The 27792-nt window shown below is 51.6% G+C and overlaps 2 protein-coding genes across 2 annotated transcripts in view; both read right to left on the bottom strand.

The window, feature by feature from the left end:
* The window catches only part of LOC147412689 (serine/threonine-protein kinase PAK 3-like), a 245863-nt gene that overhangs the window by 7521 nt on the left and 210550 nt on the right, over positions 1-27792 (bottom strand). The window lies entirely within an intron of this gene.
* On the bottom strand, positions 402-27478 carry LOC147412695 (serine/threonine-protein kinase PAK 1-like). The gene is made up of 7 exons (XM_086481111.1): positions 27395-27478; positions 24771-24799; positions 16907-17024; positions 15955-16054; positions 15322-15518; positions 11745-11882; positions 402-461 (listed from the first exon to the last, which is right to left on the bottom strand). Exons 1-7 carry the CDS (start codon positions 27476-27478, stop codon positions 402-404), a joined length of 726 nt encoding a protein of 241 aa, XP_086337237.1.

The raw sequence follows: 27792 nt of genomic DNA, 5'->3' as shown, positions 1-27792 counted from the left end.
ACACTACCCGTGAGATTCAGATGTATCTGTTGACAGCCAGGAATGATAAATCAGAAAGCTGAAGCTGTAGCCCCAAAGAGCAAAGGGATTCTCTAAGACACCACCTTGTCTAATTATCACTAATATGACCACTTTTGCTCTGAACCGCTGTAGCCAGCCTGCCTCTGCCTCAGCCTGGCTCCTGCACCCAGTGCCACCTTCCCCCAGGCAGCCATGGGCCCTGCTCGAGCTTTTCGTCCTGGCCTCCTCGTGAGCCCGCTTCTGCCAGCCCCGTCCCTCTGGGCTCAGCCCTGCTTCCCTCCCTGCCTTCCAGCTCAGCTCCGGCCAAGGGCTCCTACAAACCCACCCCAGAAGAGCCCCCCTACCCGACACGCGCCCGCTGGGGAGACGACGCCCCGGGGCTATTTCAAGTCTGCCTCTTGCTCCCCCGTAGTCTGGCCAGCCTCCCCCTCTGCCCAGTCCTGCTCTTGACATGGCCCAAAAGAGAGCACCCCTCCACTCTCGGGCCTGGTTTTCCAGCCAGATTTTCAGGCAGTGTTTGCCCATATTCAAAAACGTTAAGATGCCACTTTAAAGGGGCCACTACAGGGACTGTCAGTGTTAACTCTCCTTCAAGAGCTGCTTCTCAACCCCCCGGCCCCCACTTCACTGCAACCACTCCACGGGCTGTAACAGGCTGTCACCGACACTGGACCTAAACACGGCTGTATTCTTTTGGAGAGAGCTTTGGTCTTGAGATACGTCTTCTCATCTGTCAGGTGTGTGTCAACCAGCTTCAGGATGACTAAAGCACAAAACTGAGTCCTAAACACGATCTCTCCTTCATTAGGTCTTGCATCACACTTTGGAGATGAAACACCTGATGGAAAAAATGCTAAACAGTATTACTGCCTGAAGCTGTGGTTAAGGTAAATTGGGACTGAACGACGGCAGCCTTCAGCAGCGAGTGGATGCATCAATATATTCAGTAACTAAGACAGAGCTAGTGTGGCCTTCTCTGAAAGGAGAAAGTGCCCTCCTTGCGTTCTTGCTGGTTGTTAATAAGGACAAAGTGTGTCCAAAATTAAGTGACGTAACGAAGCTATTTATTCCTCACAGCAACAGGGGAATCTGTGACCACCCCTGGGGTTCTCCCGAGGCCTCTCACTGTGACAGATCTTCAGATTTTACGATCTGTATTACTAACCAATCTATGGCCAGGTCCACAGGCAGTTTTACATGCTGTAAATGTACAGAGTTAAATTGTATATCGAGACCAACATTCTCTGTAAGAGCACAACTTCATGCACAGTGGGGAACAGAGATGTAACAATTTCTAAACCAACACATTCACATTGGCAGTAAAAACTATAGTTTTTAGCAGGCCCAAAGGCTTGCTGCGATTTCTTTACAGATTTCTCTCCATTCAAATGCCCAGTCAGGGATGATGTAACATGGTAGCAGCCGGGGACCAACAGCACTGTGGAGAGCACCAACCTGTCCTCAAGACACAGTAAGTAAAAAACCAGTTCTCTTACGATGGGCCTTGGAAGCGATGGGTGAAGCATCAGCCCAAGCACAGAAAGCACCAAGGCTCTTCCTGATGCCAGGGGGACCAGGACCTCCCCCCAGGAATTCGCAGGCACCTTTTCAGGCATTAATCAACCCCTCGGTGCAATGGCTGCTGGAAAGCGGATAGCCACAGGAAGCGTTCAGTTCCTGAGGCACAGAACCATGGTGCCCTTAAAGAGCTGTCCCTGAAAAGCTGAAGACAGCAGACGAGGTACATTGCAGGCTGACGCCAGCCTGCGCTTCAGAGGAACAGCCTTTGCAGTAAAGATCTCCTGGCGATCCGAAAGCCCATCCGCTGTTCGCACCGGGGCAGAAATCGCTGAACCCCTGCCAAATCTGCTGGGGCTGTTGACACCCACCTCTTGTCCCGTGCTGATGTCGAGTGCTGTATAGACAGTTCCAGACGCCCTAGAAACAAAAGAGCAGCAGAGACATGGGAAGTGGTTTAGACCCTGGAAGTGAAAGCCCTGACAGGAGCTCTCTGCTGCCTGTAGTGTTTCTAAAACACCTTGGTTCCTCCACTCCTTCAACCAGCAGTGCACAGCGCAGCAGTCCACCAGCCCCCTGCCATGCAGGCTATCCAAGTGAAAACTTAGGTCCAACAGGAAGAAAAAGGGCTGGTGCAAATCTCCAGAGTTCATACTAAATTCTTTCAGTCCAAAACTGAAAGGCGGGGTGCATATACAGACTGGAAAATAATAGATTTCATTCTTTTCCCTTTTTCTCCAGTTTTGTGCTGTTGGGTTTTATTTTGTCCCTTTTTTTTTTCCTGCAGTGTGTTTGTGTGGGTTTTTTCCGGAGAATGTAACACGCACACAGTCTAGCTGTGCCTTCTCAGATCTCTTCTTTGGATCTATCTGCAAAACTCAGGCAACACCACGCAGTCGTTCTGAGAGCCCTGAACACACGTGCCAGCCATCTGAGGAAAGGACAGTGCATCGACACTGCATGTATTACTGAATGGTTGTTTTTCACTACCTCTGCCAGAAAAGAGAGCTGAATATTTAATCTCTGGTTGCAGTTTCTAAACTATGCCGTTATAATCCTGATCACTAAATACTTTTTTAAAGCAAAAGATTGGAAAGAAATGTTCTTGAGAAGTGTTATTTATCTGACAGCTATCAGGTTCTAAGTTGCTCTTTCAGGCAATAAAGATTTTTCTCCTTTCTTTAGCGTGGCCGTATTATTTTGAGACACACAAAAATGATTTCCCCTAAGAAAACAAGCAAACGGGTGCCACAAACTTGAGGGACAGTAGATCTTCCAGGTCCTGCCCCTCGCTGCAGACAAGACGTTGCCAGCATCAAGTGCTCTTTGACGACGCCTTCTGACCACAGGCACCAATTCTGATCAGTACTGAGAGACAGCAGAATCTAAGCCCAGGGTCTGAACACGTTTGGAGCTTGCCCGGCTTCACGCTTGATATCACACCAGCAAAATACCTGGCGCGTGCTTTTGTGTAAGTAGCTGTGACTGGACTTACCCTTGCCCGACTTGTTCAAATCGAGTGTATTTCTGCTTAGGATCTGCCACGCTCACAGTGCTCCCTGAAAGAAACAACATTAAAAATGGAGACACCCCCTTCCAGCAGATCAGAAATGCCGCCCCACTGTCTGGGGTTGGGAGCCGTTTGTAGGCAGCTGGGTGACAACAACGATACAGGCAGCTCCGCAGCACAGAGTCTCCACAAAGACTGATTTTTACAGTCCTCTGGAGAGTCACCTGGACAGGAAACCAAGAACTTGGAGAAACATTCACAGGAGCCGCAGATCAGAAAAGAACAAGTACCAGTGCAAGTGCTTGTTGTCTCGAAACACTAAGGACAGCTGGAACAACAGAGCCTTCATCTTCTTAGCAAGAAATAGTCTGTGCGATTCCCCAGAAGGTTTAAGACTTCTGGAGGTTAACTGCCCCTTGGGTTCTGGAATCCATTCTGATGAACAGGTGCCACTTGCAGACAGGAAGAATATTGCACAGTGTTCCCAGGAGGGGATCTTCTCAGCGTTTCAGCGGCTTGCCAAAAGAATGCCGTTATGTTTTTAGAGAACAGCGTCTCCTGTTACAAACAAGAGAGAAAAAGCATCTCAGGCAAGAAGCCAGAGAGATTGGGAACATCAAGGAGGAATGCAGATTGGGACAAAGAGGCAGTGAATGAAAAACCAGTCATGCGCTGCAGGACAGAGACAGAGGAAGGAAAAAAGAGGGGCAGGGAGCAGGACAGAGGGAGAGCAAGGAAAACCAAAGGGGCAGGTAGAATAGCAGAACAAGAGAGGGGCTTGGAAAGCAGAGAGGGACGAAGAGGGAGCAGGGGACAAGAACAGACAGAAGAAGAAAGGTACAGGGAAGCAAAAGAGTGACGCCAGTGATGGAAGGTGGGAGGGCACAGGCACAGGGAGGCACCCGGAGCACAAGAGGGGTGACACGGCCCCAAGTGTGGACGGAGGGTCGCAATCACAACAAATTTATCTACACAACTGCAGATAAGCCGGCACGTCTTTATTGCAGCGCTGGGAAGCACGGGGACAGCTCCACCCGACGGGCTTCAAAGTTACATCAAAAATTCAACATCTTATACCCTTTTTCTGCAAAGTCAGGATCTTTAACAGATTTTAACATAAGCATGCATCTTATGCCCGCTATTAATTTTGACAGTTACAATGATTGGTCCGCCCTATTCTATAACTTTCTTAATAGTCCTATCCTAATCTAATCATTGGTTATTTTACTGATCAAATTCTCTGATATACAAATTAGGATGGGGAGGACAGGAGAGTCTTCACAGCAACATTCCTTTGTTTCGATGGTTTCATCACATAAGAGAACTAGCTGAGAACGTACAATTTCACCCCTTGTACCTGCCTCCCTCCCTCCTCGTTCTGTGTTCTGTACAGTTTCCCAATCCACATCACCTTCAGCTTTGGCCATCTTCCTAAGGCCTGCATCTGCTGTCTCTTAGCATAAGTGAGGTTTTGTCTACTCCTTACCATAATGTAAATTAATTGAATCAGGAAATAATTAACTATAAGAAATTAGTTGTTTATTCAAAACAATTAATTACCAATGAAATTCAAAATTCAGATCTGATTATAACACAAGGGCCCAGGACTCACTGCCGCTCCCGCTCTTGGTGCTGCTGGGAGGATTTTACTGTTGAGACATTTCTGTCTCCGCCTCTCTCAGCTCTTACAATATGAGGCTTCCTACATACACAGCCTCACTGCGCACACACACACACACCCCGCCCCCACAGCTATACCGTGCTTTGGTTACGCACACAGACCCCGCGGTGCATGTTGGTGACCAGCTCTGCTCAGGACTACTCACAGGGACCCTTCCTCACGCGGAGAGGCCGGCTGTCTCTTGTCTGCAGCTGGGGGCAGCTCGCAGCCGGATCCCCTTCGTGTCCTTCTCCAGCTGCTTTTCCTTTTGCCCATCTCCTCAGCTTCAGCCTGAGCTGGATGCAGCTGACTACATCCCCAGGGCAGGAACAGACCACCGAGCCCTGGCACAGCCTCTGGCAGAGGAAAGAACCGTGACTGTCACAGCAGGCCCCAGGCCGGAGCCCCTCCTGCTGCAGCCGCTCCTGCAGACCCCGCTCCTTCCCCGCACTGCTGCTGAAGGCCCCTGGGTTAACAGAGCCCTGGGCCTGCCCGAGGCCCCGCTCGCCGCTGCCAGGACAGGCCGTGGGGCAGCCTGGGGCTGCGGGACAGGCCTCAGGGGAGGGGCTGGGGACGGGGCAGCTGCAGGGGGGGAGCGGGGCTGGGGGGGCTCGGGGGGGATCTGAGAGTCGGGGTGCCCCGTGCCTGTGATGGGGGGTCTGTCTCCCTTCTCCTTCCCCTGCCCAGCTCTTGGGTCACCCTGGGGCTGCCCCAGCCGGCCTGGCTCCGGCTTGGAGCTCCCACCCATCACCCCCGGGCAGCCAGCAGGCAGAAGACACCCCCTCCCCCGTGCAAGGGCCTCGCTCACCTCAGGGGCAGCCCCAGCCCTCACCTCAGACGGGCCATGGCTGGAGCAGAGCCTGCACCTCCCGGCACCAGCATGGCCGCCCGGCAGCCCCTGCCCCAGGACTACAGCTCCCAGCATGCCCCGGGGCCTCTTCCTGCTGCCTGCCCCTCCGGGGACACTTCCCCCGGCCCTGCCCCGCCCCCGCGGGCCCCATGGCCCCTCCCCCAAGCCAAGAGCAGGGCGGGAAACATCCCCCAGAGCCTGAGGGCCAGCGGCAGGGGGAGTGTGGGGCAGGGCGGCAGAGAGGGACCGAGCAACGGTGGCCGCCGGGGTGGGGGAGCAGGGGGAGCACGAGGGGCCGGGGCAGGCAGGGAGGAGGCTAAAAAAGATGGGGACAAGGAGCCAGAGTGAGGAAGGGGAAGAGAAGCAGCACAACAGGCTTTAAGGCAGAAAGAGAACAGCTGGAAACCAGGGAGCCAGAGCCTGGGAGAAAGGGAGAAAGATCAAAAATACCGGCTGTGGGCACTGCTGCCATTGCTTGAGCACTGCCCAGGAACTGCACGGCCAGGAGCCTCAAAATAGGGGTGGCCTGTGAAAGCCCTGCCCCGGGCCCGCTCCTGCACCCTGCTGGTGGTGGTGAATGTCGCCTGGCAGGGTGGCCAGGGCCTGGGGGAGACAACCCGTTGCAGGGTGGAATTGCCCACCTTTTTTTTTGTTTGCTGGTTGCTTTTGCTTTTGCTTTTTTTAAAAAATAGCATTACAGCTCTGAATACAACCTGCAAGGAGAAAGGAACCAGGCGTACCGGGCTGGGCACATTGAAAGCCCAAACCCGTTCAACAGCCGCACAAACCACCGCTGGCTCCCGCTGTGCACACTCCACTGCCCGCCTGCAGGTACAGGCAGCCGCCGTTTCTTGAGCCTTCCCCAGGATCGGCACCACCGGGCAGCTCAACAAACCGGGTGGGCTGCAACCACAGGCCATCTGCACGACTGCAAGGGTCTCTCTCCTTTGCTCGTGAGCTAGTCCAGCTTCTGGTTTCCCTAGTGAATTGCACAAACACACAGCGCTCTGAACAGTAGCTGGCCCGAGACACTCGCTCTTGCCCACCGCTGGGTCACCGTGGCCTGTGTTCCCTTCTGCCCTTGCTGGCCGCCAGCCCTCTGGACCCACCCGTGCCCTGGGTGCAGAGTGGGGCCGCACACGAAGGAGTGGGAATCGCTCTCCAAGAGGAGGTAGGACGCACTGCGGTGATCACCTGCAGGGCTCAGTCAAACAAGCACACCAACCAGCAGTTTGCCTCTGTGGGGTTGGCTCCTTGATCCCCCCTCCCCTCCTTTTTCCATGCCTATACATGCCCCTCAAATGCCTTGACTCCCCTCTTTCTCTGCCCCTGTCTCCTCCCAAGCAAGGGACCTCCCCGCGGGTATTTTTTCCCCCTTGCTCCCAGGTTTGCCACAGCCATCCACAGGTTTGGTGTTTCAGGCGCTGTTAGCTGGGTCACCTCGGACTTCCACGGCATTACCGATGCAGTTTTTTCCTGGGTACTGCTGTCCCTGCCAGACTTCTCTCCCCAAAACCACCCCAGCTCTTCCTTCAGTTATCTGTCAAGTGTGGCCACCTCCCACACCAATCCCCCTTAACTACCTGTGAAATCCGGCTCTTCCTCATGGCACTCTGACTCCCGTCAGCTTCGCACTCGCTTTGCTACAGGCAGCAATAGCTCTTGGCATGCTCAGGCGTTTCCCACGGTGTCTTCAGTAAGCGAAGGCTCCCAGCAGGCCCTAATCTTCAGCTTGCGTGCCTTAAGGCATACCCCCAACGCTGGCTGCGTGTCACATCATTTCCTCCTCTCCTCTTGCTAGCCTCCCTCTAGCCAGTCTTCTCCACCCCACAGTGGCTCTGAGCACCCTCGTCTCAGACTGGGCACGGTTTCAGCTTTTGGAGTGACTCTTTGCCCGTGTGACCGACTTGTCTGCCTGCAGCCTTGTTCTGCAGGAGCTGGGCGTGGAGTCCTTGCCTTGCACAGGGGACTGGACTGAAGCATGGTTAGCTGTGAAAATGGTCAACTTTATTTCAAGAACTAAGTCAAGAGCAGCAGTTGTGTGTGCCCTGAGAGGAGCGTGGGCAGGACCGAGCAGGCCACTGGCACTGAGGCTGCCTTTGGATCTCAGCAGGCATTGCCCCAGGAGGAAAGGGTGGTGCTACTCTGCAGCCTGCACTGGATCCTCTTCCTCTTGCTGCTCAAGCCTTTTTCCCCCTTAGCTCCTGCAGGAGCTCCTGCACCCGAGTAAAGAACTCCACCAGCTTCTGGAGTGGGAATGGGCAGGAGCTAAACGTGCCCGACTGTGTTGGGATCGGCCTTGGCCTCTGCACGGGGGTGGAGGCGGTGAGAAAATGACTCCATGCCCGTGCCGTTGGAGCAGCCCGGACTGCTGGGTGCAGTCCCATCTGTACCAGGATCCAGTCGTAAAAGTGCTGCGTGGAGGTGTAGACTCCGGGCCGCCTGGCTCTCGCGCAGCCTATCCCCCAGCTGGTCACCCCCACGAGCCAGAAGTAGTCGGCGTGCTTGTCTTGACAGACCAGAGGACCACCGCTGTCACCCTGCAGCGGAGCGGAGGAGAGTCAGAGGGTTCTGGTGGTGTTGGGTGGCCCCTGTCAGCACTGTGGCTGGCTCCTTCTCTCTCCTGGCACCTGCCAGAGCTGTACCCAGTGCCCAGCAAGGCTCTGCTCAGGTGCTGGAGCCTGCAGGACCTTGTCTGGGAGGGGGTGGTGGGCCTGCAAGGTAGGGCGCTCTCTCCTCTCTGCCCGCTGATCCTGGAGGTGTGGAAGGGGGACGTTCCAGGACTGGGATGCAGACCTCTGCGCTGGGGCAAGAGCACTGGGTGGCCTTTCTGGGCAGAGTGCCGGGGCTCTGGGACAAGAGGGGTGCTGGGCAAGGGCCTGCAGACGGGGAAGGGAAGGCAAGCCCCGACAGTGGTGGGGACCCAGCGGCAGGAGGGCGACTCGGCAGGCGCAACACGCGCCGGGGGATGTTTGGGCGCTGGCGACAGGGCTGCCTGTGCTGCTGGGGGCTGGCGCGGAGCACGCTCCTACCTGGCAGGTGTCGATGCCGCCCTGCGGATAGCCGGCACAGAGGTTGTGGGGGTGGACGGCCCCTCTGTACCAGCGGCTGCTGTTGCAGACCTTGACATCGATGAGGTGGACCTGGGCCTCCTGCAGGACAGCGGTCGATCCTCCAGCTGTGAGCACAGGAAGGAGTTAGCAGCCAGCAGCCCTTCTGTTCCCACTTCTCCTCCCCTGTGTGGGCGAAGCCCTTCCCTAGGGCCCGCCTTTGCCCCTGCAGAGGCCTTGTGCCGGGCTTGCCCTTCCCTCTCGCTTTGGCTAATGGCTCGGGCCCATCTCTCCGTGGCCGTACGTCCCCGCAGCCCGACTCTGGTTTTCGCCGCTGCCCAGAAGCTCAGCCCGCCTCCCCAGCGTGCCGAGCTTACCCTCGGCACACGAATACTCTTTGGGAACTCACATCTTGCCATGGTGGCACCCCAACCGCTGACGTAGCAGCTCGTCAGCTCTGACACTCTCAGTGAGGCGTCGGGCACGCAGGCCAGCTGTACGTAGTAGCCGCACTGGACAGGCTGGTCCAGTTCCAGCAAGGCGATGTCGTTCCTCTCCGTGACGTTATTGTAGTGTTCGTGAAGTATCAGCCGATAAATACCGCGCACTTGGGTCTCAGGGCCCAGCTGAGCCAAGTGGGTGGCCCCGATCACCACACGCCACATGGTGAGGTACCTGGAAGGCAGATGCAGAGAGGCCTCAGAGGGAGCGGAGCCACGTGCTGCAGCAGCCCCGCGGTTCCCTGCCTTCTGCTTCCCAAGGCAGGGAGGAAAGCAGCGCTGCGGAGGGTGCCACTGCCCTAGCATGCCTTGGGCACCAGGAACGTGGAGCTGGAGGCTGCTAGGAAGCGGTGGCACGAGCCCAGCCTTCTGCGGAGCAGTCTCTCAGCTGGGCTCGCCAGTGCCCTGGCACCGGGCATACTGCAAGGCAGCGGGATGGCAGGAGCTCGTGGGGCTGCGGACGGGGCACCTGCTGGTGCTGTGGGGATAGCCCCCTTCCCTGCTCCTCCTTACCTGGCCGCGTTGAAGCAGTGGGCTGCTGTGAGGACCCACTGCGGGCTGATGAGGGACCCTCCGCACACGTGGCCCCAGGGGCTCTGGATGCTGACGATCCAGGGCCAGGCCCCTGGCTGGGCACCCGAGCCACCCACGACGCGCGACATGCCGTAGCTAGCCGCCATGGGCCGGAGCCCGCAGGTCCTGGTGTAAGAAGAAACTCATGAGTGTGCTGCTGGACGGCTGTGCTGCTGTTGAGGCTGAAGGTCAGCCGTCTTCCCTCCCCCCGAGGGGCTGCACGGACGGCAGGGCCAGGGAACCCCGTGGCTGTGGCTCCAGCCCTCTGTCCGCTGTAGCCCCGTAGACGGGTTGTGCCAGCAGCCTGGGTGCTGGCAAGGAGCTGAGGCTCCCACAGGGAGTTTGGGAAGCTGTGGAGTGGCCACAGGGGCCGCGCGGGCCCCCTCCAGTGAAGCCCGTCAAGGGCTGCCCGAGCTCCCTCCCAGAGCCTCGGCCCACTTACCCACAGCTGTCTCACATGCCGTGCGCAGGCCGGCACACGGCCAGCAGGACGAGGAGGGCGAGCAATTTCATCGCTGCCAGCGGCAAGTGTCAGCTGCAAGAACAAGGTCTTGTTGTCTCCAGCGCAGCCGCCGACGTACTGCCCGCAGCAGTCTCGCTGCCTCTGATGGCCTTGGCCATGGGACTTAGGGGACCACCTGCACCTGCGTCTGCAATTCCAGTCCCTTGCTATCCCAGGCCAACATGGCCCGTCATTCGATTAATCCATTTATCAAGGTGTCTTCAGCTTGCTGGCAATTTTGCCCCGCCAGTGCTCTGGGAATGCTGCTTGCTGTCCCAGGGCCTTGTTCCTCTCAGGAACCTCAAAATGCTCACTTAGGTTCCTGTTTGCTACAGACACGGGCTCTTTTAGTGCTCAGAAAAGATGAGGGGCACATGCCACACCTCAAGGAGCTCCAGTACCTCTAGGACATGTTTATCCCAGCAATATTTAGGCCCACGTGTTCTTCTGAAGGCCACTGAGGTCGAGAGAAGAGCAGGGAGACAAGTGACAGAGCGCTGATGCACTCAGATCTGGGTTGCAGGGACAGCAGTGTCTACCACCCCATGTCCTGCCCCTTCTGAGCTGGCTGGCACCTTCACAGCAGGGACAGCCAAGGGGCACACGGTGCCACCCCCTATCTGCCACAAAACCTAGCACCAAACCTGCAGCAGTTTTCATCTACTCGACTATGCCAGGCAACAGAAGGAGCTGTGACAAGTCCTGCTCATCCATCCCCGTTTCGCTGGCAGAAACCTCTACAAGTGGGGCAGGAGGGACAAGCCGGGGCCCCTCTGATGCTCACAGGGAGCACCCGCAGCCCCTTCCTTCCCACCGCCAAACCTCTGTCCGCTTGGCTGGGACTGACTTCACTGCGTTCCTCCCTGCTCATCTCTCGGCATACACCAGTCCCCAACGCCATCTCAGGCCTCTGCGCCTGCTATCGTTCCACTGCAGTTATTTTGCCACCCTGTAAACCTGAACTTCCTACCAAAACACAAAAGAGGGCCACGAAAATGACCAGAGGGATGGAACACCTCCCCTGTGAGCACAAGCTGAGCGAGTTGGGGTTGTTCAGCCTGGAGAAGAGAAGGCTCCGGGAAGACCTTCTAGCACCCTTCCAGTGCTGAAAGGGGGCCTAGAAGAAAGATGGGGACAGACTTTTTAGCAGGGCCTGTTGCAATAGGACAAGGGGTAACGGTTTTAAACTAAAGAGGCCAGATTCGGACTAGATATAAGGAAGAAATTTTTTACGCTGAGGGTGGTGAAACACAGGCACAGGCTGCCCAGAGAGGTGGCAGAAGCCCCATCCCTGGAGACATCCAAGATCAGGCTGGATGCGGCTCTGAGCAACCTGATGCAGCTAAAGATGTCCCTGCTCACTGCAGGGGGGCTGGACTGGATGGCCTCTAATGGTCCCTTCCAGCCCAAACCACTGTAGGATTCCACTGATTTTTCAGCTGAAAAGCACCCAGAGTGGAGCCTAACACGAGGGGGCTCCATCTGATGCCTTCGAGTTCAGCTGATGACAAAACCAGGACACAGCGCAGCTCTTTCACCTGCAGCCGCTTCGCGTTTTACCTGCAGAAGGTCCTGGGCAGACCCTCGCCTGCCCACGTCCACCTCCAGGCAGCAGCTCCAAAAGGCCCGAAACTCAGCGGACAGTTGCTCGGGGTTCTGCAGCTCTGGTGTCCCGTTGGTCGCTATCAGATCCATCGCCTAGAGTAACAAGAAACACAAGACTCCACCTGTTTCTTTCTTACCCAGAACTGCTCACAGAGAGCCCATTTTTTAAGGTCCAGCCTCCAGTGCCAGTTTCCTCCCTGGCAGAGGGTTAGAGATGATTTTTCTCTACCTACAAAAAACCTCTGATGCAGCCACAGCTACTCCAACATCAACGTGATCTTGCCTCGACAGCTGATTGCAGTGGCTGACCTAGTTAGGAGGAACTCCATCAGCAAAAGCACATTTGGCTTCTCTGTGCATCGACACCAGCTTTCCTGGCTATTTTAAAGAGTGAACTTGGTCCAGCTGTATTATTTCAAAGGATTCGGACATAAAATGCATCCCTGCAGTGCTCACTGCTCCCTAAAGTACAGCTTCCTTAAAACAAAGGTAGTCCAGATTTTCCCTCTGTTCTAGATAAAAATGGTAACTAGAGGATAAAAAAGTAGATCCATCAGCTTATTCCTTGGCTAAACAGAAACATTTGGAACCTCATTTTCAACACAGACACGTTAGCTGCGTGCACAACTATATTATGAAGAAAACACATAACTGGGCAGACAGGAGCCACCCGCAACTCTGTCTTTCAGCAGTCTCCAAATTCCAGATCAGCAAGTCTTCCTGACAGACCTCAGGCCAAGGAATTAGAACGTAATTTTGCAAAACATGGGGCGAGCATTATCCGGGGCAGTTCACTTGGAATCAAGGTCTAACACGCTGCGAAGCTGGACAGATGAGTTCATTCTGCTTTTGTAAGACGTTCTTCAGAACGGCAAGACAAATGTTTTGAACTGTTTGAACCTAAACTTGCAGAATATGTCCCAAATATACAGCAATAATAATAGAAATAGGCCTAGGAGTCTTCCATACAAATGTCCGCCATGACAAGAACAGCTCTGCGCTACTGGCGTTTAAAGAGACGGTGGCCAAAGGGACTTTGCTCTTATCCTCTTAAAGGTAGAGGAAAATTTCCAGGCCTAAAAAGGCAAATGAACTATCCTAGAGGAAAAACAATAAAAGGAAGTTTCTCTTCCCACAAGAGAAGTGTCACAAAATCAGTCCTGTCCCGTCCCTCTGCAGCTGACCTCAGGCACCGGGCACAGCGGTGAGCCGGAGGGCCTGTCCTCACTGCGGTTAAATGGTGCTGCCCCAGGGACGTCCCTTCTCCTGCGGTAAAGGAACACAGCACCCATGCCAGCCTTGGGAATTTTATTCCGGCTACATTCGCCTGGCTGTGAAACAGGAATGCCTAGGGTTTGGTTTGTTGGGTATTTTTAAAACTGAAACTGGGGAGGTCCAACCAGCGTTTCAAAGGACGTTTATCGCACCAATATTTGTCCCTCAGGCCCCAGGCATATGCCTGGTGGAAGGAAATCCCAGTGAGAGAAAACAAACACTGTCACAGAAATATCCAGGCCACTCTTGGCTGGAAAATGGTTCATTCCTGTGAGTTCTGCATCGGCTGGAAAGAACGTGAGCAACAGGGGATGCATTTACTCTACACGTGGAAAACAACAATCATATCTACATTCAGACTGGTGTTAACTCTTTGATCAATGATCCTTTAATGCCCTTAGAGTACATGTAGGTATTTCAACTCCTGTCAGGAACGGAAGCTGCTGCGTGCCTTGCACTGTTAAAACAAGCATTCACGAAAATGTGAAAGAACATCCTTTGGTTTCCAGGCTTCGCAGAACTCCCTGGATGGGGTCTAAATGTGACTATTAAACCCAACAGCTACTGTGTGCCATCAGCTAAAAACCTGACCTGCAAACACAGGTCTTGCTTATCAGCTCTCCTGTTTGGATGCAGCTGAGAGCTCTCGCTGCACTCTGTGATTCCACACACAAGAGCAGAAGGATCCTGTCCCTGTTGGGGCTGATTCACTTTCATAAAACCAGCTGGGAACTGGGGAACTTCAGGCGGTCCATCACAAGCTGTTCACTGTTCCCAGCTCAGGGGCAACAGCCCCTGCCCAAGAGCCCAGGAAGTGAACACAGACGGGACCAACTCCAGGTGCCTGATTTTAACCTCCTGCAGTTTTACTCAGGCACCTGAAGACACCGTGAAGCTCTGAGTGCTCAAGCTGATCTCAACTCCCACAGCAGACGAGGCATGTAGGGAGAAAAAGAGCATCTCAAATAATCTGGGCAAGGGCAGGAATGGCTGAATGTGAATTTGATCAGAGAGAAAAAATCCAGTTCCCTGCCTCACAGTTGACCCGAGGCTTCTCCAGGAGCCCTAAGCAACCTTTGAGGTTAAGGAAGCTGGGAATTTTCAGCCTGCAAACCAGGGACACAGGCCTACTGCCACCCTGCCAGCTGCGGTGCACTCAGCTGACTCAGCATCAGGCTGAACCCAAACCTCTTTACTTCTTCTCCCCCCTCAGGAGGTGGCACAGTGCACACCGCTCCTCCTGTGTGCACTGGAACCAACAACCCCGGGCACCTACCAAACCAAAACAAGCCTTCCAAGAAAACTCAGGAATCTTTGTTCAAGCAGAGCGGAGGACTGACACTGGTGTAGTTGTTGTATTCCTTTCTTAAGTAGCCTGCCTGGGGGTATGTCCTGACCCTTCTGCTCTTTCTTCTCTCGGCCTGCAGCACACAGTCTGGGTGCCATAGACCAGAGAGAGCACAGCCTTATTGCTATGGGAAAAGCTACACGTCATGCTCTATTTCAATTCCAGCCTCAACACAAACGATCTATCTATACACACGGTCACAATTAATTTCCTCATACATTCCTGCATCCCAATCAGGAATTAACTGTGCAGCACCTAACTTTGTTCCAGCTACCAGTCATGAGGTTTTATCGTGGTATACACGCCTTCACTATCACACACTCATTTGGGATAAGAGCTGGTCATTTCATTTTAAGGAATGAGGATGAAACGGAAAACCTCAAAACATTAAAAATACATTTGTTTACTCCAAGTTTCTGTGCTAAAACCCATTTTTAGAAAGTCATTTGCTAATGAGTAATTATGGCATTTCTACAAGCAGCGACACTGCTTACCTGAAAGGCTCAGGTGAGCCATCGGCACTGATCCGAGTTTGAAAAGACTTCTCTGCCTGCAGACACAGCTGGAATGCTTTTCAGAAAAATTCCCCAACTGGAGAAACTTGCCGCTGAAAAATCGCTGTCACTCAGAGATACAGCTCAAAGAGATTTCAAAAAGCATACAAGGTATTTCAAGCCCAGTTGAAGGCAGAGATGGCACATCTCTGACCTGGCTACAAGTCACGTCTCTTTGGAAGTCTTCCCCTTGACGTCACCAAAGCTACAGGAGATGCTGCTGTGCTGCAGTGACAGCTTTAGAAGCGGGCCATGGGGGAACTGGTTCCAGCTGATGCGGCTGGGGTTTTGCCTCACGGGGGATTAACGGGATAGATTTGAAAGACACCGGTATCTGATTTTATGTACACCCTACCCTGAGAGGATCTTCATCAATAAAAGGAGGCTGTCCTTCTGCCATCTCTATTGCCACGACCCCAAGGGTCCAGATGTCCACCTTGGGGCCGTAGGCTTCTTTCGTCACCACTTCTAGTGCCAGCCAGTATGGAGACCCGACCACTGTGCTCCGTCGACTCTGCTCAGGGCTGAGCCGAGCACAGACGCCAAAATCAGCTGAGGAGGAAAACAAGTGGTGTTAAAGGCAGCTCGAATTAGGAAAGCGAGCAAAAGAAATCCCCACTCTATGCCCGAGAACACGGTGTGGAATCTATCTGGAAAAGCGGCCGTGCTCTGTTTGCTCAGTGCTGTAGCCACGGAAATATTGTTGAATTGGCCACTTAAAACCCACCCCTCAAGTTCCCTGCAGTGGCTTTTGTTGACTTGAACCGTTAGACTGTAACTCCCTCCCTCTGGGAGGGCCACACACAAACCCAAGACACTCTTCACACCTTTCTCCTTTCTGTGCCTCTCTGTGGGTTGGAACTGTGCTCGGAGCTGGCAGCAGTGGTCAGCGCACTACCACAGGAATCCCTTCTGGGGAACTGGCTGTCAGTCAAAAGCAGCCCCATGCCACAGTCTGGGAAGGCTGTGGCTGACCAAGAATACCTACCCAATTTGACAGTCCCATCCACTGCAAGCAGAATGTTGTCGCTTTTGATGTCCCTGTGAATCACTTGCTTTGAATGAAGGAAATCCAGGGCTTGCAGGCACTGATAGGTAAAAAGGAAACATGAGGGTAAAAATTAATGACCAGATTTCACCACTCAAAAATGAAACGCCTCTAAAACATTGAATTTCCAGATGAATTGTGAGCAATGCCTGAATATTGCACTGTCAAGAGGAATAGCTTGCTGCTTCAACACTATTAAAGTAACAACTTTCCAAACGAAGGCATATCAGGTTTGGGAAGAGAAATGTCCATTACTGTCACAGACTAGCCCCTGAAAGCACAGGCAGGATGGCTGCTGCCAAATCAGTGTGCTATGTCCATCCATATGACAAAGTATTGTTTGCCAGAAATGAGAAAGTCCCTTCCTTCGGTGTGAAGTAGATCACTGTTGGGTGGGAGGTTGCAGGACAAAGACTTTATTGTCAGGCTCTACAGCAGATTTGGAAATAGCACCTTAGTCATTTTTCAGGAGCAAACACCATTTTGGGTGGAATGCTATCCTTTTAAGCTGAGACTCTGACAAATGAGTCTCTCCTTTGCCTTGCTGTTCTTTTAAAATTCTGCCACCAGCATGTTTGCTTTTACAGGCAAGGAATGCAGTACAGACATGCTCCAGGCACGTGTTTAAAGAGGAAAAGTTGAGAAGAGTCAAACTAAAAAAAAAAAAAAAAAGTAAAAAAATGTAATGCAATAACGGTGTTTAAGAGTGTAATCACAGAGTACAGAAAGTGCAGTGACACTGTCAGGCAGTTCACTTAAGGTGCCCTTTCTTCTCCATATCATAAAGCAAGGCAGAAACAAAGCTCTCAAGATGAAATCCCTCCTGTTCTTGCCACCTGTTCACCAGTACCATCCCGTCCAAGGAAGAGGAAGCACACGCGGGATCCCTCACCTCCCTACAGACAGCTGCCATCTGCCCTTCCTCCATACAAAACTGGGTAACATCTTCGGTTAAAGCGCCTCCGGCCATGTATTCCGTCACCGCCCGGAGCTCATCACCGACCAGGTAGCTGAAAGAAGAAAACAAGGGCACTGAGATGAACAAGCACAGCTAAATTACCTCATGGAAAAGACAGCTGGTGATAGGGGGCCACATAGAAAATATATTGTATAACCAAAGATACATCGAAAATATTAATAGGGAGCTACATAGAAAAACAAAGCTAAAACTATTAAAACTTGCATCCCAGAACTAACACGCATGCAAGTAGGCAATTAGTCACTAACCCCTGCAAACTGCTCAAGAAAGAAGCTGATAAGGGAAACAGAAAAGACAGAAACAAGGACCTAATTCATGGCTCAAAGGCGTCAAAGGCAGGAGGAGCTAAGGGCTAAGGAGGGCTCGCTAACATCCATCTCTAAACAAGAACAAAAAGGAGATAGCCAGGTGTGCACACAGGGACAGACCAGGCTGAAACCGATCTGGGACTGCAAGCTCAGCCAAATCAGAGCTTCCAGGGGAGAGGGGAGGAGTATACAGCGAGGAAGACCTACGGCCTTCATCCCTGAAGACCCCTGCCCAGGACCACCAGGAGGAACTGCGCAAGCGCCCCGAGGAGGAGCCCGAGGCGGAGATTATGGAAATGAAGTGACAGGAAGGAATGGCCTTTTTGGGGACAGGTCATGAATATGTCTAGGCGTTTCGAAATAGGTGATGTTTTAACTGGATAAATACTGGAGAAGCGGCCACAGTGGGGATGCACGTTTGTGGTGGAGCGATCCCCCGTGCATCTGCGTGCAATAAACACACCTACTGTGTAACCTTTCGGGTTGTAAAGTCTTTTCCCTACGTCAGTTTTGGCGAGCCAGCCAGAAGGCTCTCTGCTCGGCTGTGGGATCGCCTGGGGAGCGGACGCCCCTGGGCGCACCCCAAGCACTTTCCTCGGAGGAGCCTCCGCTGCCAGCCGCTCACCGCGGGAGCAGACAACAACCTCCTGAAGCCGCGGATCAAATGGTATGTTTTGTGAGAGGGGCCTGTAAGTCGTACGCGTGGCCGGGGCAGCTGGTAAATCGAGCAGAGACATCTGGCGTGCAGCATAGTCCCCGTATGGGAGGAGGGTACCCTGCATGGTAACAGGGGGATTTGCTGACTGATAGGGCGGCCGCTAGCGATCTTGGCAGTAGATCGAGCGAATCCGAGGTTGCCGCTGCATCCCAACATCGGGAGCCAGGACGGACCTGCTAATGACTGGTACATAAGAAGCAGGAGAAGGGTAAGCGGGCCTCTCACGATCATGTCATCTTTCCAATATTTGCAGCTGCTTAGAAGGGTGTTCACTGGGAAGGCTAAATAACTAAACTTAAACCCCACAATCTTGCCAGGGGATGTTGGTTATGACTCTTGTCCAGGAAAGTCGGTTTGCCCGTGCCCTGGATGAGTAGGTGGACTCCATCACCTGGCAACAAAAGGGGAGGTAATTGTATGATTTGCCTGGGGATCAACATGAGTCGTTTGTGAATGGCTTTATATGTTAGTTGAAGCTTCCTGCAATTACAATTCCTGTCGTTACTATCAAAACTGTCCGGACATTCTGAGTGTATGCGTGAGTGAGACATACGAAGTGAGTGAGGAGCTCTATCCGCGGTTCCGAGCTGGGGCGACTGAGGCGGCCGGAGAAGAGCGAAGCGAGTGTAATAATTTGAAGTATGAATAAGGAGTGCCGTGCCCATCCTTGATACGTCTGTGTAACACGTGGATATTGATAAGTAGTAATGTTGGTCCGTGGAAAGTAGAGTTGTGCGGAGAAGGAAGGAAAAGATAAGCGAAGGGTTCGGGTTTGAAAAACAAAAGATGGGGGGAGGAAAGAGTAAACCTCATGAAAAATCCCCTTTAGGATGTGTTCTGACACATTGGAAAGACAGAGCAGGACAAGGGGGCACAGAAAAGAAGAAAGAGTTAATTAAGTATTGCAATCAATGGTGGCCGCTTTATAAGCTGGAAGATGGGGCAAAATGGCCTAAGGAAGGTGGCACGTTAGACTATAACACGCTCTTACAGTTAATGTTGTTTCTGAGGAGAGAAGGGAAATGGGATGAAGTAACATACGCTGATATGTTCTTTGTTCTCCGGGACAATCCTGAGTGGCAAAGGGACTGCGGATTAGTACCCCCACGAGAACCCATTGTCCTTGCATTAGAAAAAGAAAACAAAAACAACAACAAAAATAAATTAAAAGGTGCTGTTCGGCTTGTAGCATTGGCCAAAGGTGTACAGAGAGAAGTCAAACTAACCGTGGATCAGAACAAGATCTAAGTGATCTATTTAGGCCCCCTCAGCAGCCACAAGGGCGAGATGAGGACTTAGAAAGGGTCCGTACCCCTCCACATCCTCCCTCCTCCCCACCAGATAGCCCGATATCTTCCCGAACCCGGGGAAGGCAGATAACAGAAACAGTTCTCCAAGCTCCTCTCCAGGACGCAGTTGGACCGGATGGAGAAACAGGAAAAGTCAAAATACCATTCTCTGGTTACGAGCTGAAGGAATGGAAAGATGCTGCCCAAAAATATCGCAGTGACCCAGTAGGCGTTACTCAAAATCTCCAGTTTATAATAAAACAGTACAGCCCCGATTGCAATGACAGGTAACTGTTATTGGACTGCTTAACCGAAACAGAAACACAGTTGGTTATAAAAACTGCCGGGGATTTGGCAAAAGAATATTATGAGATAAAAAGGGGTGATGTTAAAGAATACTTCCCCTTGCAGGACCCAAACTGGGACCCTAATCGATCAGCTGATGTGGACACATTACGAGCAGACCAAGGATGGGTAGTGAAAGGAATGGAGAAGGCAATTCCAAAACCTATAAATCGAGCAGTGCTATATGCAGTGAAACAAGGTCCCTCAGAGTCCCCTTCCAAATTTCTGGATAGACTAAGGGACACGATGAGTTGTCATACACCACTGGACCCCGGGTCAGCAGTGGGAATACAACATCTGGTATCCCTATTTCTAGGACAATCTCAGAATGATATCAGATGTAAATGACAAAAATTACATCCACCAAATAGTCGAAACTTGGAAGTGTTATTGGAAGAGGCTTGGAGGGTGTTTAGCAACAGAGAGGACAATTATAAGCAGAGTCTAGGCAAATTGGTGGCAGTAGTTAGAGAAGAGAGAGAATGGAAACCTAAATCCAGGATGAGACGTGGACCGGCGCCCCTGAGCAGGGATCAATGTGCTATATGTAAAAAAACGGGTCTCTGGAAAAGGGAATGTCCGGAGCGACAGCGTCAGGGGAACAATAGGTGGCGGAATAACCCAAGAAAAATGATCGCACATGTAATGGACTGATTAGAGGATCCATTGATTACAACGAAATGAGGAGAAAAACAACAACAACAAAAAAAAAAAGGAGTTTCTAGTTGATACGGGGGCAACACACTCAGTTTTGAATCAAGCTTTAATGCCTTTAGGAAATGACTATGTCATGGTAAAGGGAGCAACTGGCCAGAGTGACAAAGCTTATTTTTATGAACCATTAAAATATAAACTGGGCAAGCAGGTAGGCATCCATAAATTTTTGTCTATGCCAAATTCACCGAATTCCCTGTTGGGAAAAGACCTATTGGAACAGCTGGAGGCCACGATAAAATTCAAAAAGGGTGAGATTACTCTGGAGGTAAATGATGATCAATATGTACAAATAATGAGCTTGTCTTTGGTGAATATTCCCATAGAAGGACAAATCGACGAGGAGATCATTATTCAGGTCTGCCCCGGGGTTTGGGTCACTGATGCCCCAGGACGTGCCAAGAATACCCAACCAATAATAATAAATTTGAAGGATGGACAGAGAGCGGTAAGAATCAAACAATACCCACTAAAGAAAGAAGACAGGCAAGGGATTCACCTGAAAACAGAGCGATTCCTAGAATTGGGCTTATTGAGGGAATGTGAATTGGAGTTCAATACCCCCATTCTCCCGGTCCGAAAACCAGATGGGTCCTATCGAATAGTCCAAGATCTGAGGGCCATTAACAAAATAACAGAGGTTCTATACCCCGGGGTTGCCAATCCACATACCTTGCTAATCACCTTAACTCCTGATTTAATTTGGTTTACAGTTTTAGAAGTAAAGCCTTCTTTTGCCTCCCTCTCCATGAAGCCAGTCAGAAGAGTTTTGCATTCAAGTGGGAAAACCCTAAGAGCAGTCGGAAGACCCAGCTCACAAGGACGGTGTTGCCACAAGGTTTCAAGAACAGCCCTACCATCTTTGGGAACCAACTAGCAAAAGATTTGGGATTATGGGAACCACCATCGGAAGAAGGAAAAATACTACAATACGTGGATGACATCCTCATTGCAACTAAAACCAGAGAAGCCTGTGTCACCTGGACTGTAAGTTTATTAACTTTTCTTGGGCTTCAGGGGTACTGAGTGTCCCGAAACAAGGCACAAGTGACTTTGCAGCAGGTTACATACTTAGGGTATGAGATCAGTGCAGGGCAACGGTCCTTGGGGCAAGCCCGGAAAGAAGCCCTATGCCAGACCCCTCGGCCACAGACTGTAAAAGAACTGCGGACCTTCCTGGGAATGACGGCATGGTGCCGGCTCTGGATACATGACTATGGCCTGCTGGCCAAACCACTGTATTCCCTGATAAAATCCAGTTAAAGTCACCTCCAATGGGATGCTGAGTCAGATCAGGCATTCCATCAGCTGAAGAAGGCCCTGATGTCAGCACCTGCACTGGGACTCCCTGATGTGAGTAGACCATTTCTCCTGTTTTCCCATGAAAAGCAGGGAATAGTGTTAGGAGTACTGGCACAAGACCTGGGACCATACAGACGAGCTGTGGCGTACTTCTCCAAACAACTGGACGCTGCTGCCAAAGGGTGGCCTGGCTGCCTAAGGGCGGTAGCAGCATTCATCCTGAATGTCCAGGAACCTCAGAAGTCTACCCTGGGTCAGAAAATGACTGGTTTCCTATCTCACACAGTGTCTACAGTCCTTGAAGTGAAAGGGGGACATTGGCTCTCCCCACAGAGATTCCTGAAATATCAAGCTATCATGGTCGAGCAGGATGATGTTGAGATTGTGACCACTAACATTGTCAACCCCGCTTCATTTCTTAGTGGGAGGGCTGGAGAACCAGTGGACCACGACTGCCTCGAGACGATTGAGGCCACGTACTCTAGCCGCATGGACCTAAAGGATACCCCCATGGATGGGGCAGAGCACTGGTTCACAGATGGGAGCAGCTATATCCTGGGCGGAAAACGACATTCTGGGTACGCCATCACCACTGCTGAAAAGGTAATAGAATCTGGACCACTACCGGCTGACACTTCAGCACAAAAGGCTGAGATCATAGCCCTCACTTGAGCCCTGGAGAGGGCCGAAGGAAAGGCTGTGAATATTTGGACTGATTCTAAATACGCCTTTGGAGTGGTACATGCCCACGGAGCAATTTGGAAGGAGCAAGGACTGTTGAACTCCCAAGGAAAGACTATCAAGCACGTGAAGGAAATTTTAAGAATTTCGAATGCAATCCAACTTCCTGAAAAAGTGGCAATTATGCACATCAGGGCACACCAGAAAGCGAGCACTGAATTGGAAAGAGGAAATGAACTGGCGGACAGAGAGGCAAAACAGGCAGCTAAAGAAACAGTAAAGGTAGAGGGAGCACTAGTCCCAGATGGACAGATAACCCTAGAAGGTAAGCCAGAATACACTAAGGAGGATCAAAAGTTAATCACAGCTTTGGAAGGAACGTACAATGAGGACGGGTGGGCTGTAACATCACATGGGAAACTCATAGTCCCCTCTTATACGGTTTGGCCATTGGTCCGGGAGGAACACAAGAAGGGACACTGGGGGGCGGAGGCATTACACAAATACCTTATCAGACACGGGACAGCTCGATATTTATACATCACTGTCAGACAAGTGACTCAGCAACGTGACCTTTGCCTCCAGACTAATCCAAAAATTGTCCCCAAACCAGAAATGGGCCAAATTGGGAAAGGGAATTGTCCGGGACAACATTGGCAAATTGATTTCTCAGAACTTCCTGGAAAAGGGGGGTATAAATACTTGCTTGTACCAACTGATACCTTTTCAGGCTGGCCAGAAGCCTTCCCATGCAGAACAGCTAAAGCTCGAGAGGTGACCAAGGTGTTGCTACAAGAAATCATACCCAGGTTTGGAGTCCCAGCGGTGATGTCCTCAGATAGAGGGCCGCACTTCATCTCCAAAGTTGTGCCAAAAATAAGCCACCATCTAGGGACAGATTGGCAACTACACACTCCATACCGGCCACAATCCAGTGGCCAGGTGGAGAAAATGAATCACCAGATTAAACAACAGATTGTTGCATTAGGACAAGAAACCAATTGGGCCTGGCCACAATCTCTACCCCTAGCAATGCTATGGATACGAACTAGACCCCGAGCTAAGGAAGGGCTAAGCCCATTTGAAATCCTATATGGGCGACCCTATGGGGTACAAAAGGGAACCTCTTCACAAACTGGTGAAGAATTGATGACTTCCTATATGGTGGCATTAGGGAAACAGCTTCGTAAAACTGGGAAACCGCTGTTTGGAACCCGATGCAGGGGTTTGGATGGACCAGTGCATAACATACAACCTGGAGACTAGGTGTATGTTAAGTCTCTTACAGAGAAAACTGTGGAGCCACAGTGGGAAGGACCATACCAAGTGCTTCTCACCTCTTTCACGGCAATCAAGATCAGGGAACAAAGCGCCTGGATTCACCACTCCTGAGTGAAGAAAGCTCCTAAAACTCCTTGGAAAGTAACACAGGGTGAGGATGAACTGAAACTAAAGCTTTGCCGAGCGAAATGAGTATATTGCACCCAGAAGTGTTTAGTAACTCGTCCTGCCAAGATTTAGTCAGGAAAATTGTTGTATTTGTAGTTATCGTAACCCAAGGGTCGAACAGTAACACCCCAGAATGGCCATGGACCCAAGCTCATATTGAATATACTGGGGATATGGGATCGCTCTCTGATAGAAAAAGCTTAAGCCTTGCCACCATGGTTATGCATAAAAATGAAGTGTACCCCAAAAATTATTGGAGCACAGACCTTCAGAGAATGATGCCTCAACTGCAGGGAATGCGGGGTCAAAACATAAGCGTAGGATGCCGAGGAATTAACAGAACTTCCTACAAAAGGGCAAACCAGATAGCTGTATCCAATATAATAACAAACACAACAAATAGAAAGCCTTGCAGTATCTTGGATTGTTGGCATAATTTTACTCTAACACAACCTGTCTTTGTAACCTGGGTCTGGGCACCTGGTGAAATAGGATTACCATTGAAATTGAAGATAGATGCTGTACCGTCTACGACAGCGGGGCCCTGCACAACCTATACAGCTGATACTAGCACTCAAACAGTCCGAACCCAAACTAAACTTGAATCTAAGATTTATGAGATTGGTCCGTATGTCATCAGAGATACAGGTCAGCAACAAGTATTATTTAACCCAGAGTGGTCTCTAAAAAGGGTGGAACTGATGATGCAAGTTAAGGTTTCAGAAATACAACCATTGTGTTCCCCTTTCTTACGGACTTCCTATGAAGGGTGGACCACTTGGCTACGCAGGAGAATGGGTATTTTTCAAAGGCGAATACCGAGGGATGTAGCTGGGGTGTTAGGGACAGGACTTGGGGTTCTAAATACCACAGATTCAGAAGTGATAATGAACAAATTAGCTGCCTCTACTGCTGATCTGTCCAAATTACAACAGCCATCACAATCCTCCCTATTAGCTCTAGGAGCTCACCAATGGTTGGTGTCGGAAGTTCTACCCGGCTGGGAACGGACAAACATAAGGGATCATAATATCATTATAGCTGCAATTGGAGGGCTCCACAGTAATATCTCATTGGCCCTGAGCTGTATCCAGGCCCAGCTGTGGATACAATCAATAACTGCACCTATTGTAAGGGAAGGAGAGGAAGGGGTCTTCCCCACGGAGATACGGAAGATAGTTTGGGATAGTGCCACTGATAGGGAAAGAGAGCACCAGTCCTGCTGGGAAGTGGTAAACTTTACCTATAACCCCACCACACACACAGTCACTGCCCTCGTGTTAACTATCCACAATGCATCAGTGACTGTAATACATCCCATAATAGCCATGGGAATAAATCACGGTCAAAATTTGCTTTATCCTTTGGAACATAGGACATGGGCCCGAAAGAGAGAGAACAAACAGTTGACTTAGAATCCTGCGTTGTACGAAAGCAACAGGGATTTCTCTGCGAAAGCAATACCATGAGTGCACAAGACATTTGCTGGATACCGACCAAAAGGTCTGTCACCTTGAAATTCGCCCGAATGCCAGTCCAAAACCGGTTGTCGTCTATGCAGGAAAAGGTTGTGCTTGTTTAAGAACAACATGTCGCTTTGTGTCTGTAGAAGGAGTAGAAATAGACACCAGGAATCACTCGAATTTCTGTATTTGTAATTTTACCACCATCACAGGATGTGACTTTAGCTACTTTGCTCCTGTGGTTTCTCATCAAATCCCGAGATCAAACTATACGTTGATTTCTGAACTAGAACCCACACCTACAGGGATAGACTTAGCAGTGAGAAAAAGATTGTTGAAACACCCAGACTTAATACGGATATTAGAGGAAGCCAAGAATAATGGACAGGAAACTAATAACTGTTCATCATGAGGCAAATGAGGTAAGTAGGGTCTTGAAAAGGGTCAAAAAGGACGGAGAACACAAATGGTGGGATACACTGTTTGGGTGGTCACCTTCAGCCACCAGACTTTTTCAACGTCCTAATGCATCCAATAGTAGTGTTGTTGATAGCTACCGCTATTTTATTATTTCTAGTAGGGACCCTATATATGTGGGTTTGGCGTGTAGTTAGAAGAATAACTTCAATGTACGAAGCATTATACCAACCAGAATAGCCAAGTAAAAGAATTCACTTAACTAAACAGAAAAGGGGGGAATTGATAGAGGGACATAAGGAAAATATATTTTATAAGCGAAGATATATCGAAAATATTAATAGGGAGCTACATAGAAAAAGCTAAAACTATTAAAACTTGCTTCCCAGACCTAACATACAGGCAAGTAGACAATTAGTCACTAACCCCTGCAAACTGCTCGAGAAAGAAGCTGATAAGGGAAACAGAAAAGACAGAAACAAGGACCTAATTCATGGCTCAAAGGCGTCAAAGGCAGGAGGCGCTAAGGGCTAAGGAGGGCTCGCTAACATCCATCTCTAAACAAGAACAAAAAGGAGATAGCCAGGTGTGCACACAGGGACAGACCAGGCTGAAACCGGTCTGGGACTGCAAGCTCAGCCAAATCAGAGCTTCCAGGGGAGAGGGGAGGAGTATACAGCGAGGAAGACCTACGGCCTTCATCCCTGAAGACCCCTGCCCAGGACCACCAGGAGGAACTGCGCAAGCGCCCCGAGGAGGAGCCCGAGGCGGAGATTATGGAAATGAAGTGACAGGAAGGAATGGCCTTTTTGGGGACAGGTCATGAATATGTCTAGGCGTTTCGAAATAGGTGATGTTTTAACTGGGTAAATACTGGAGAAGCGGCCACGGTGGGGATGCACGTTTGTGGTGGAGCGATCCCCCGTGCATCTGCGCGCAATAAACACACCTACTGTGTAACCTTTCGGGTTGTAAAGTCTTTTCCGCACGTCAGGGTGTCACAGGCCTGGGGGACACAGGATCACCCCGGGGGTGGGGAGGTGGTGGTGGTGTGTGTGACAGGGCCTGGGGACACAGGATCACCCGGGGGGGGGGGGGCAGCAGGTGGCAGGGCGAGCATGAGGGGCACAACAACCGAGCTGGGGGTGCCCCCCCACCACACACCATTGTCCCAGTTGTGGGACCCCACGGTCACCCCACCATCCCCACCCCTCCTCCTGCCCCACACACAGCCCTGAGGGGGTCGGTCCAGCTGTGACCCCAGCCCCACAGGGCAGCCATCACCCCTTTAAACAGCTCTCCTGTTACCCCAAGCGCCCCAACCCCACCCTCAAAGCAGGGGGGGGACCCCTGACCCCCCTCAGATTCGCAGCGCAGTCACAGACCAGAGCCAAGGCTTTCCCTCCTCACAGAGTTATTAAACAGAAATGTTAAAAAAACCAATAAAAACAAACAAGACATGGGGGCACAGGGGCCATTCCCCCCTCCCCAGCATGTGGTGCTTTGGCAGCAGCCACTCTGGGGTGGGGGTGAAGCCCCTCCTGCCCCCCCAAAGTTAACCAACGGGGTGGCAAAACACCACAACAACAAGGAACTCCCCAAATACTGACCGGTACAAGGGGCACCCCCAAGCCCCACCCCCTGCAGCACCCCCTGGCTGCAAAGGAGGTTTAAGCGCTTTTCTGTAACAGTTCTGCCAATTAAGCTTTGCTGACGGGGGGGTCGCAGCCCTCAGGGATGGGGGTCCCCACCTTCCCTGTGGACACCCAGCCTCCCAGAGAGGGTCTGCCCAGCTCCATGGCACGCCCCAGGGCTCGGCGGGGGGGGGGGGGGGGGGATGTGCTGCAGCCCCGTGGCTTTCCCAAAGCTGGCAAAGCCACCCCCCACCCAGCCCAGGGTGCAAGGGGAAGGGGGGCACTGGCTTGGGGGGCTGCCCCACAGCCCCCGAGCCCCATCCCTGATGCTGGGGAGGGGAGGTAGCCTGACCCCCACTCCCAGAGGAAGGTTCAACCTGGCAGGGATTGAGCCCCCCTAGGCATTCCCCACCCACATGCTACAGCCTCCAGCCACCATTTGGGGTAAAAACTAAACACCTTCTAGGGTAAAAAAGGGG

Source organism: Leptosomus discolor, unplaced genomic scaffold, assembly GCF_034619465.1.
Source record: "Leptosomus discolor isolate bLepDis1 unplaced genomic scaffold, bLepDis1.hap2 HAP2_SCAFFOLD_86, whole genome shotgun sequence".
NCBI classification, from domain to species: Eukaryota; Metazoa; Chordata; class Aves; order Leptosomiformes; family Leptosomidae; genus Leptosomus; species Leptosomus discolor.
The sequence above is the reverse complement of the archived record's forward strand: the minus strand, read 5'-3'. Positions and strand labels throughout refer to the sequence as shown.